This window comes from Motacilla alba, chromosome 7, assembly GCF_015832195.1.
Source record: "Motacilla alba alba isolate MOTALB_02 chromosome 7, Motacilla_alba_V1.0_pri, whole genome shotgun sequence".
NCBI classification, from domain to species: domain Eukaryota; kingdom Metazoa; phylum Chordata; class Aves; order Passeriformes; family Motacillidae; genus Motacilla; species Motacilla alba.
The window spans coordinates 30895606-30908402 of record NC_052022.1 but is presented as its reverse complement, the minus strand read 5'-3'; the positions used below and the strand labels follow the sequence as shown (position 1 = coordinate 30908402).

The window sequence follows — 12797 nt, the reverse complement described above, 5'->3', positions numbered from 1 at the left end:
AAGGGGGTGGGGGAGTTGTCTACACAGTAAACTGAAGTGCAAGTCCAGTACCTCTTCCCTGACCCAACTGAGAATCCACTGGATTAACACATTGATTTATTCTTTCTAAGAATAATTTCTGAGAAAATTATATCATCAGGACTTTACACACAAAAATGTGCAGGGTCACAATGACAAACATAAGTGAAATAGTGCACATATAAGGATAGATCACATGCCTCCAGCTGGAATTTCGACTATTTTTCATTACTTTGTTATTTCTTGGCACTGAGTATGTTGCTTTCCTCTGTATATGGAAAAATAGTTGTATACAGGCCACGAACATCTGCTCAGTTTTTTTAAAGGATTATACTGTTGCATGAAGATCTGCCTTTGCAGTTCCTGCTTTCCTGCACATACACACAAGAATCTGTGTTTCTTTTCTGAAAAAAACACCAAAAACCAAGTTATGTGGCCAGTTGACCATTTTTAATTCTAACCACAGAAAAATCATAACTTACAGTTTACCTAGATAGTAAACACAACTTCAACACCAGGAGTTGTTCCTAAGCAGGGTTTCCTAGGAGCATTTGTCATCAGTCAAGGGATTTGGTAGATTCTTTTTTTCTGAAAACTTCTAAAGCATTAGCAAGTTGAAAAATATATATTTTTAACCAACTTACACTTAACTATTGTTAAACAGGACCAATCCTGCATGTTTTGCATGAACAAATTGAGCTGATAGAATGTTATGACACTGAAACAAATTGCAAGGATGAAAAGATCTCATCAAGAAACAAAGACTGAGCATGTTAAAACATGAGTCATGAAATGACCATTCAGTTTCTATGGCAATAATCCATATTTGTAAACATCGGGGGGTGGAAATGCCTGCACTAACAAACACAGTATGCAATTATTCTTCAATCACAATATCTTCTCCAAAAAACTACAAGTTAACATAGATAGTTCAACATGACCCTCAATTTTAAGTATTCCATAATTTTGAGCAAAACTTTGCTCAGGCTGAACAGAAGGAATCCTCTCGAGGAGTCTTCTTGTAGAAATTTCTGTGTAGAGTATCCTTCCCACACTTTTACAGTCAGGAAAGTCAACCCCAAATTTTCTAATTCAATGAGTTAGTCCCCATGGAATTACGACTGTCTAATAGATACTAGATTCCCATTTGCTGCTTGTTTAGAGTTAGATTAATTCCTATTTTTGAATTATTTACTATGCTTAAATCTCCAAACACATATACCTACATGCACACATATGCAGGTTTTCTCACTAAGAAAGCAGAGGTACAGACACAAGAGAGCAGAGGTACAGACATAATCTGGGGATCAGGAACTTTTGGAGGAAAAAAATAATCAATACAGCATAACCAGGGGATTATCATTTGCATTTACATACATAAACAGGTCCAGCCAGCATGAGTTTATGAAAAGCAGGTCTCGCTGGACCAGCCTGATCTTCTTTTATGACAAGGCGACCCATTTATGGGATGAGGAAAAGGCTGGGATGTTGTCTACCTGGAACTTAGTAAAGCTTTGGTCACTGTTTTCCATGGCATTCCCTGGGAGAAATTGGCTGCTCATGGCTTGGATGGGTGTACTGTCCACTGGGTAAAAAACTGCCGGGATGGGCAAGCCCTAAGATTGGTGGTGAAGGGAGTTAAATCCAGTTGGTATCTGGTCACCAGTGGTGTTCCCCAGGGCTCAGTACTGGGCCCAGTTCTGTTCAGTATCTTTGCCAATGATCTGCATGAGGGGATCACAGCAAGTTCTCAGCCAGCACCAAGCTGAGCTGGAGCATCAACCTGCTGAAGCAGTGCTGTGCAAACAGTTGGGTCCAATGATCTTAAGGGTCTTTTCCAACCTAAACAATAATTCTACACTTCTAAGTATTATCAGATCCTCACTAAAATTGTGACAATTGTAAAAACAGGGGTGCTTTTTCCTCTTTCATATAGACTCATACAATATCATTCTCCTTAGAGCTGGACTCTTTACATAGATTACATAGATGAAAGACCCATTAAATCTAAAGAAGCATTTGGCACAAATACTCAATAATTCTCTTACTTTGCCATAGCTACAGAGGACTTTCACTTGTCATCTTATTCCAAAATTTGCCCCATTATGAGGACTGTGCAATGTAACAAGGTCTTATCTCCCTAAAGACAGTATCAGTGAGAAGATAATGGACACAGTTAATAGCCCCCTTTCTAGCAGCTGAGCTGTTTGTGTCTCCAATGTCAGTCCAATCTCCTGTCTCCCTTGCATGTTTCCAGACAAAATGAAAGAACGCAAAAAAGGCAAAGACGATCATTAATCTAAACAGAACAATGATTTTTTTTCCTTGTTCACACTGTCAAACAAATTATATATTTTTAAATCAATACCAGGGCTCACATTGATCTCAGCTGAAGGAGTGTTGACACCACTACAGGAAAATATAACTCAGACAAAGGTACATTGCAAAAACTGATGAGAACCAAAGGCAAGTACAGGATTGAAGAGAAATATGGGAAATGGTTGCAATAAACCACCACTGCCATGCCCACATGCAATTTGCACAGACAATCCTTCTTAAGCAAAGTGATTCCCACAATTTCACATCTGATTCAAGTGTACTGATTTCCACTAAAGGGTGTTTCTAATTTATTTTTAAAAAACTTTTACACTCCCAAGGGGATGGGAAAGGATCCCAGAAGCACATCCTGCTTCTGCTAGTAGTTCCCTCTATACCAAGCCCTAGGGAAAGGGGAAGGACTGTAGGGTTGTGTAGAAAACCCTCTACCAACAGTTCAGAGTTTTCAGGTATTCAGTGGTTAAGCACAAAATTTCAGTCACCTCCTGGGCACTTTCTGATCCTGTTACATTGCTGAACTGGACCAGGTCTCTACAAAGAAATTTAAACCAGGATCTTTCAGTCCTTCTAGGATTTTGCAGCACTGACCTTATTGATAAATAACTTTTAGATAGACACATTTAAACAGTCAGTCTCAAAATGACCAATTTTGCTGTAATAGGTTTGGAAGTGTCTGGTTTTCACATTTTTACATGCATTTTAAACACATGTGCCAGCCAAGTGCTCTTGAGCAGAACAGATCAATCTGCAAGGGTTTCAGGAGAAAAAAAATTAATAAAGAAACCGGCATTACTTAAAAGCACAGGAATGGTAACTGACAAAAAAGCTAAGCAGTATGTTTGGTTTGAAGAAGTATTGCAGTTCTTTCATTAAGGTTTTTTTAACCATAATATCTGCTTTATTATATTCAACTTACCTATCAATGTCAATCCCCCTTATGATAAATTCTGTAACATACTACCACAAAAGCTATTTCTTTCTGCCACTGTGTCTACAGTTGACAAGCAGCATTCAACCCTTATTTTTTTTCTAGGATTGTCATGAAAAATGACTGGTACAACTGGTTTACATCCTTTCTGAAAGTTGGATAGATTTTCTAGTCTACACTTCCTGAAGTGCCCTTCTTGCTTTCCCAGACACCTCTACTATTTGTTCATCTGGTAGTACCTATAGTCAAGTAGTACATAAGTGAATGAGAAATAAAGCAGCTCTACAGACAAAGTTTCACCTACAGTAAAATACAATGTTGACTGATGTTAGACCTCTACACAAATACCAAACCCAAGACGAACTAAGGGTGAAACCTGCCCACTCTTCAGCATTTGTAGGCTTTAATCAGGAACAAAATGTAAGGTGAAATCCCTTTCTTATGCAATTAAACCCGAGCAATGTGTAGAATGCACCCTACTTCTATCTTCACTGCACCAACCCTCACATCACATTAAAACATGTTTAGGTTTGGTTTTCTTTTAGTATAATGAACATTGGAAAAAGCTCTGTATAGTAGACAAAAGCTATTAATTCTCAAACAGGAAGATGAGTAAGTGATGTAAGTGTAAACAGATGTCACTAATTTATTACAACATATTTTGCTCTCTGGCTTACCACATACCTCTCAGTTGCCTCAGCCATCAGCACATGGGAAACACATCCCAGAACTTGTTGCTACATTACTGGCTTATCCCATAATTTCCATAATTCCAACAATCTAGTAAATGACATGTAATAACCCCACAGAAAACTCATATAAATTTTGCAGTTTTTTTAAGCAGGCAAAAAGCTATAATTTTTATTAAATTTATACCAAAAATGAAGCCAGTATTTTCACAAGTGTTTTGTTTGGTATTACATGTAACTGAAAAATGCATAAAATATGCCTCCCTTTATGGCAAGTATATGAATTACACTCACAAGTTTATATAAAGTGCCCCCTCTATGGGACTTCTCACACAGCTGTGCATGGGCAGGACAGTCTCATTTTGCTTTGCAGAACAAAAGTTTCAGAAATATTGCACTGGTTTATTCATCAGCCTTTGACTCCTCCTCACTTATGCAATCTAGTGTATTACCAGAGAAGCTCCGTTACAAGGAAAATTAGACTCTTAAAAATACACGATAAAGTGCAAACTGCATCGTAGGGTACATCCTACAATGTGCTGGAATGCCCTACAAAGGGAATTTGGAAAAGAAGCCAGTGTTACATATAAGAAGCCTAGGAAGTACGCTCAGGAGTACAATAGCTCCAGACTGTCCCACAGCCAGCCTGCTCACATTTCAGGAAATCAACACAGATCACGACATCCATCCCGACTGATGAAAGAGAACAGTCACTACGCCTTCTCCTGACCATCGGTGTCTCTCTCGCAGGCCTTGAAACGATACCGAACACGAACGGCTAGCAAGCAGCCGCAGCCAGCGCAGGTCGGGCGGGTGAGGCTCGCAGCTCGCCCGCGCTGCTGCCCGCACGGAGCTCGCCCCGAACCGCCGCTGCCCCGCGCCGCCAGCCCCCGGGCGGAGGGGAGGCTCTGTGCCATCCTCGGCGTCAGGCAGCCCCTCCGCAAGAGCCTGGGGGAAAACGAGCCCGAGAAGGAAAGAAAGGAAAATGAAAAGAAAAGGAGGGGGGAGGGGTGAAAAAAGGGAGAATCCACGTTTCTGCATTTCTCTAAAACAAAGAATGTGAGAAAGCAGATGTAGTCCAGCGCAAACGACTCCACCCTGCGAGGCTTCGGTGTTTACTCTCCCAGCTCGCTTGCCCAGCTGTCCTCCAGCCGCGTCCCGAGCCCTTTCTTTTGTTGAGAACTTCCCAGCGGCCGCAGCCCCGCCGGGACGGGGGGCTCAGCCCGAGCGCCCCGCGGCAGCACTTGGCCTTTGACCGCCCCTCCCGCTCTGTGCCCGCAGCGAGCGCCGCAAACCTCGGTCTTCCGCTCAAAAAGCCAAAGCGCAAACCCCGCTCTGCCCCCTTCTCAAGACGTGAAAGCAACAGTCTTACTCTCGTATTCCAGAGGTTTTCCGCTCCGCTTATTAGCCAAATCACACAATAAACACGCTGCATGCAAAGAGGGGGGATTATGGTAATTGTTTTAGAGGTAGAGAGAAACTCACCACCTTCATACTCTTCCACTTCTTGTGCTTTTATGGTTACAAATCGGCCTAATAAAGCAGCGAGGATGAAAAAAGTTCTCGTTTGTACCAAAACTGCCATCATGCCTAGATATTAGACATGTATCCTCCCTGGGCAGCAAAAAGTGCAGAATCGTGAGGTTATTTTAGCACCATGAAGCCAGCTGAGGAGTCGTTCTGCCTTTCCGCATCAGTTCCAGGACAAAGTCTGCGAGCCCTCTTTTCAGCACCAGCTCCAGCGCAGTCTGCAAACACTCCTTTCAGGGGATGCAGCTTTAAATAGGAAGAATGCTGCCTCCACTTTCTTCCTGCCCCTTTTCAGCTCGTTCAGGCTCCTAACCATCCACTCCCTGCCAAGCAACAGTCTGATTGATGGTAAATAACCGAATCAGAGCTGGCTTCACTCTTCCCTGAACTTTTCTCTTTACGAGCACACTTGCAGGATACTTTCCTGCTGCTGTGCAGGGCATGTGCTTTTTCAGGACCATTTATTAAGCAAGCAAATGCAGAGTTTTAAGAAGCTGTCAGGAAGAGAAACTCTGCTTTTACCACACCCAGCGCAGCTTCCTGGAAATGGAGGGTATAGCCCCATTTGGAGCCGATTCCCTTATTAGGAACTCGATCACTTCCAGCGCGCCAGAGGATTTCCTCCTCCCCCCGATAACTGCCCCCTGCCTCGCTGTGTTATCAATCGGGACTCCAGTCCCTTGAGAGGGGCTCACAGAGCTAAAACAAGGCAGCTTGCTTCAGCAACTTGGAAACAAGCCCCTTTCACCCAAAGGGAAATAATCATTCTCAAATGAATTCTTTTGCTGAATAATCTTTCCTCAAATGCCTACATGCTCTGTATTTACAGTCCTACCAGTTGGGAAGGCTGTTGGAAATCACCAGAAGATGCTCTACACTTTTAATACCAGAATGCTCGTTCAAACTATCCAAATAGCTGCTTTTCTTCAGGGTTGTCTGCCCCTGTTCCCTGACAAACCTACCTAAGCCCCAGCCTAGTATTTAGCCCTTAACAGTGAGCCTTAATTAGCATTCTAGCGTGAGCACTAAGCAAATCTCTCTTTTGTGGATCACTTGCAACTGGGAGTAGAATGTTAAATTTCTTTCTTCCCACAGTGTTTATGGTCTGCTGAAAGGAAGCTCAGTCACTAATCCCCTCATTAGCTAAGAATGGGGTCATCTATACCTGCTGCAGGGAAATACAGATTCATCTGCTGGAAGGTTTTCTGTGTTCAGCTATTTCAGCTCAAGAACAATCCTATTTGAAGTAAACATCTTCACCTGGATTCATACAGATTGGGAACTCCCTGGCTAATCACAGGGTGATTTAGCACCTCAGTGATGCAGAATCCTAAAGCCTGTGAAGTTTTCTTCTGTCTCTTCAAAGGACCAGAATGCCCAGAAGAAAGGTAACCCAGAAAATGGCACAGCATGCGATGTTACATCAAACCTACTCGAACAGCAAAAGCAGAGATGACCGCAAAAATACACTGAAAGAGAACAACATCAAAGTTCCCTACTCTCTTGCACCAAGCTGTCTTGACACTTTATTTTTTCTGAGGTATTCAAAGATACCTTATGTGATTTCACTCCTGGGAGAGATTCCTATAGTGATATCTAAAAGTTGCCCTTCATATTTAAGTCTGCTTTGGTCCCACCAAGTTTTGACACATAACTAAAACAGATGAACAATAGAATAGAAAAGGATACAAATTGAATCCATCCCCATATGCTTCCTTATAAATACTTCCCTTTATCATGGTTCTGCACTTAGAGATGGTTTCACTTTTATTACAAGCATCATATGGAATCATTAAGTCTATCATTTTTCATTTAAACAAATTCACTTCCAGGTCTAAGCTATTTGATAGCATTCCATTGGATATGAGTGAGAGAAAATCTTCAGGTAGCACCACTCTGAATAGAGTCAGATCAAGTAATCAAGAGCGGGCAGATAAATAATTCCAAGTATGCTCAGTGTCACTTCTCCCTTCTTCCTCTCAATTGGGGAAAAGTCAACATTGCATAGAATAATACTATATATTTATTCAGCAACTTCTTTCCGAGATTTTTTTCACTTTTTTTCCATAGATTTTAGGATCCTGTAAGAACAGAGGAATGTGGAATTTCGCAAATTAGCCCAAGGTCATGGATTCACTAGTAAAGCCTTTTTTGGAGCTCATTTTTTTTCTATGCCAAGGAAAACTTACACAAGAAGAAAATTCCTTGGGAGGAGTATCCTGGGCCCCAACTCCTGGAGCAGATTCTTCCCCAATCCACCTTCATTGTTATACATCCAGCTTACAGTATATAACCACACTTAATTTAGTAGACAGAGAGACTGCAGAAGTCATAGGACTGAATCCTCTTTGTCTAGTCCATCGAAGTAGAGAAATAAATGTGGAAAAGCAGGAAAGAAAACCAGGCTCTTTCCACCGGCAGGAGACACTTTGAATTCAGGATTGTCTCAGCTTCTGATTTGTGGCTGATTATTCACAGGAGATGAAATAGTGATATGACATGATTAAAAAATCACTTTCTAATAGAATCACAGAATAGATATAGGTCATCTAGTCCAAGCCCCCTGCAACAAGGAGGGATATCTTCAAATAGACCAGGCTTCTCAGAGCTCTGTCGAGCCTGACATTGAAGGTTTCCAGACATGGGGCATCCACCATCTCTCTGTGACTCTTGTTCCAATATTTCATCACTCTCATCATAAAGTTCATCTTTATACCTAGTCTGATCTACATTCTTTTGGTTTAAAGCCATTACCCCTTGTCCAGTTGCAACTGGCCCTGCCAAAATGTGTGTCCCCATCTTTCTGACAGACCCCCTTCAGGTACTGGCAGGATACTTTAAGGTCTCCCAGAGCCTTCTCCAGGTTGAACAACCCCAACTCCTCCAGCCTGTCTTCACAGGAGAGGTGTTTTGTGCTTCACATTAGAGCAACCTTCGTGCTTTAAGAATCTTTATACAGAATCTTTATACAGGAAAGGAAATAATAACACAACAGCAAAATCTTCACACAAAAGCAGTGTGTGCTCAATGATAAGCTCTAAAAAGTCTTGGTGAAATGAGAGCTGTCCCCAAAACTAGGACACTCCTAGAAATGTCAAGACACAATACTCTGAAAAAAATATATAACTAAATACTCCTTAATATTTTGTTTGCTGCTATTACCTACTTCTAGCCAGTAAGTCAGTGAGTGACACTGTAAGTCGTGTGACCTAAAAGTTACATGTAAATTAAAAATTACTCAAAAGTCAAAGCATATTGTGAGTGATAGATGTGGCTAAGGAATACTTTTACGTAATTGTGAGGACACAGAAATATACTAAAATATAATTCACACACTTAAACCTTTCAAAATCTCAAAGTCAGGCCAGAAAAACCCAATTAGCAGCTTCAGATGCATCCGAGCATGCATACATATGAGCAATTAAAATCCAACCTCCATGAGGGTCTCTCCAGTGGAGTTTAAGAGCCTCTCACACCTTTCACACTGTTACATACAGTGTGACAGTGCTCCGGTTCCAAACTAATCTGTGCCAAGCTGACAGAAAGTATCTTCACATAAATGTGTCAGCCATCTGCTACATATGAGAACCTGCACCAATGTTTCAGATCAATATGAAATCAGTAGATTCATGGAAACTGGAAATAAACTCTAGCTGAATTTAAAGGGTATCTGCTCAAAGACAGGCAAGGTTTTCAAAAGCAGTGTGGTTTCACCAAAGGGAGCTCACGCCAATGTGAGAGTTGCCATCAAGTTTTATGTAGGCAGTTAAATCCACAGTAAGTGCTGTTTGAAATTTCCACCTTGTATAACTTCTTCGATCACACACTTAGCTTAAAAAAAAAAAGGCAGAAAATTTCCACACCATATATTTAACTTGCAAAAATACAGTCCACATAAAATGCTTGCCCTTTCTTGGAATTAACCATTAAAAAGAACATGACTGAAATACTATCTGAGAGGAAAATAGTTCTACCTTTGAAGTGTGTTCACTTTGCACTTTTAAGACCATTACTGCATGAGGAATCAGTTTTCCCATTTTATACAGGTCATTCACATAGTAGAGAAAATTCTGCTGTTTAAAATGAGAAAATGTAATAGGAAACTACAGAAATGGGAGAATGAAAATAGAGGAATATTATACTACTTTTCAATCATATTTTAAATGGACTAGATTCCAAACTGCACAGCCTGAAAATCATAATCTTCCTGCAGATAAATCCACCAAAAAAGCTAGTATAGCTAGAGTTTTAAACAATGCTACACCAGTAACACTGCTGCCCAGTTGTAGGAGAATATTCCCATCAACCTTTGTGTAGGAAGGTTCAATAAATTAATTTAGGTCCTAATAGAGGAAAGATATCTTTCTTGGTTGCATTCAACCTTTGTAATGCTGTTTCAGTTTATTTTTAATTTTGGGACATAGGATGATACTTTGCTTTAAAACTACTAGTGAGGAGTCTTGGATTATGTCAGTCACCATAAATAGGCTTTTGCTATGCGGAACTCCAAACCCAGTAAGTTCAATAAGTTATTGGCACTGGCAGCCTTTCCTTTAGAATGTCTCAATTAAATTAAACTCAACATTGGCCTAAGCAAAAAAAGTCAAGGAATTAATTAGGAAAGTAATTAGGGAAAGTCTTGCATGAAGTCCTCTGAAAATTATACTTATTCTTTACCTAGAACAGGAAAAACAGCATCATTATTTTATTCTTTATTACAAATTCATTGTCAAGCTGGCTTTTGTCTGCCTAAGAACTTAAACTGATTAAGTGAGAACATGAAAGGACCACAGCAAGCTACCCACTTAAGTGGCAAGGGCAAATGCTAGTCTGTAATTCAAATGGGTCCCAGCTGATATCCTTCACTGTTTTTCATAATGTTTAATTAATTTACCTGAGGACCCTAAGACAGGTTACTTTGCTCTTTTTCACTGACTGAAGGTCCCTGCAAAAGGAGTCAAAGACCTATCCAACAAGCATATTCATACGTCCAATAATTTTTCTGACCTAAGGAATCACTTAAACCAATGGGACTGTAAAGAAAGAATTTGGCTGAAAGTTTATTTTTAACCCTATTCTCTTGTGGGCATAGGCTTGTTATAAGATGTTGATGCTCAGGATTACTTAATCACCACCACTACACTTTATCCACATTTTTAAAATAGTATTATTTCATTTTCATTCTTCTATTTTAAAATTCATGTCCAAGACTATGTAGAACTATTTTGTCTTAACACAGATTTCAGACCACTGAACTGTGCTTTAATATGCTCAGTGCAGCCCCAAGCACGAAATTAGCTCTTTGGTAACTTGTCATCATGCCCTAGTATAACACAACATGTCTGCAAGAAAAAAAAACACTGTATCTGTCTTTGAGAGTTTAAATTGTGTAAACTAAGGACATGATTAAAATCTTATGTATTGATTTCGTCCCTGGTTGTTTAAGTTTTGTATCTGTTGCTGTTTATTTAAACAGATGTGAATTTTAAAATTTAAATTGCTGCAGGTTTCACAAACTCAGAAATATTACAGAATTTATTCTCACAATGTAAGATGCATCAATGACCCCACTGAAAGAACAGGAAGATGATGTGGAGCTCAATTAAACTCATTGCCCATACTCTTATCTAAAGTCCCATGCAGATAGAACCCTACAGTCACCAGCATTTAGGTGCTAGGTATAGACCTAAAAGTGTGTGTCCTCAACTACCAGAAGCAAAATAGTCATATTAGCACAGCATGCTGCCTGGGCCTGTGTTCAGCTCTCCTGTCTTTATAATTGTGTCAGTTTGGGTAAGAAAAGAGCCCGTGGTTTCCATTTTGGTCTCATGGACTAACATCCCATTGGCCACTATCAGGCTGTGACCAAAGTATAATAAATACCCCAGCCAATTGTTTTCCCTATCATTACACTTTTCTTTCTAAAGCATTGATGTTCAGCCTTAGAACTGAATTTGTAGAACAGCCAAAGCTGATGGAGTCATCTACTTGAAACCTGGGGAATAAAACATTTAAGTTTGTAGCAACATTCTTACCAACCATAACATGAGCAAGAAGTTCAGAATGCAGTCCTACAAACCACGTTGCTCCCAAGTCACATCTGATTTCCTAGCAAAATAAAAATGCTGAAAAGCCTGTACACACTACATGCCAATTAACAGAGCTGGCCTACAGATGTGACTGGAGAATTGCTAAAGCAGCTCCAGGAGGAACTTTAGAATCACCAAGCCAGTCACAGAACACATATGTTAAAATTAATCTTAGGGAAAAATATGTACATAATGCTCCAAGGAAAGTTAGTTATGGATCTAACAGACTAAGTATCCAAGTAAGATAAACCCCAAGGTAACCAAATGTACTGGAATGTGTGTGAGCTCAAACTGAGACTTTCTCAGCAGTTGCTCAGGGCCCGAGCCTGCTGCCTGCAGGGAGCTATGGGGGAACCACACTGGGTGGCCTGCAGAAGGGAGTGTCATGAGCAGATGGGGCACTGTGCAAGCCAGAAGTGGAGACAGGTCCAAGGAGTGTCTTCCCTCACAGGGAAAGGGCCACTAAAAAAAGGAATATATTTTCCCCCCTAAAACCCCACATTTATTACTACATCCATATGAAACAAAGTGCCTGCGACTTTACACACATTATAAAGCAGGAATGAAGGGATCCATTTACACAGGATATTGTTTCCCATGTAAAAAAACTTCAGCAGATGTTTAGTGAATGTTCAGTATCTATAGACACATTTGGATAACATTCTCAGGCACATGGTGCGATTCTTGGGGTGCGCTTTGCTTGGCCATGATGATTATGATGGGTCCCTTCCAACTCAACATGTTCTATGATATAATGCCCTATATTAAATTTACATTTCCCAGAAAAAGCCCAATTTTAAACATGTTGGTTTTTGTCCTGGATAGCTGAAGTGCCTTTGATTTCACTTACTTACCATTTAAAATTGGGAAAGGCCTCAGCCACATTGACAAAAGAAACTTAGCTTGCTCAGCATCCTACTGGAATTGCTCAGCTCTTTATAAGGTAAACTTCTTAAAATACATTATTCAATATCTTTAATTAGTAAGAAGAAACAGATTTAATAATTTTGGGGCAGGGATTTTTGACACCAACTCAAAGCAGTAGACACAGGGGTGAAAGATTACCCCTGATGAAGTTAGCAGCAATATTTCAGCTGCTGAATTAATGCATTCTTTTGCCATGGAAGCTTCCTGCCCTTTTTTCCCATCCTTTCATCACTCTGTTAATACATAAACTTTAATCTGCTTTAAAGGATTGGAATAGTC

At 40.3% G+C, this 12797-nt stretch overlaps 1 protein-coding gene across 3 annotated transcripts in view; it reads right to left on the bottom strand.

Moving 5' to 3' along the window:
• COL5A2 (collagen type V alpha 2 chain) overlaps nucleotides 1-12797 on the bottom strand; it is a 129933-nt gene that overhangs the window by 93695 nt on the left and 23441 nt on the right. Inside the window, exon 1 of one of the 3 annotated variants that reach the window (XM_038142316.1) lies at nucleotides 5458-6038. The exons of 1 other annotated variant lie outside the window; for it this stretch is intronic. In XM_038142316.1, the coding sequence (XP_037998244.1) occupies nucleotides 5458-5560 (103 nt within the window). In that variant the 5' untranslated portion in view covers nucleotides 5561-6038. Of the gene's footprint in view, nucleotides 1-5457; nucleotides 6039-12797 lie in introns of those variants that run through there. One more of the 3 variants, XM_038142317.1, reaches the window with a different exon arrangement.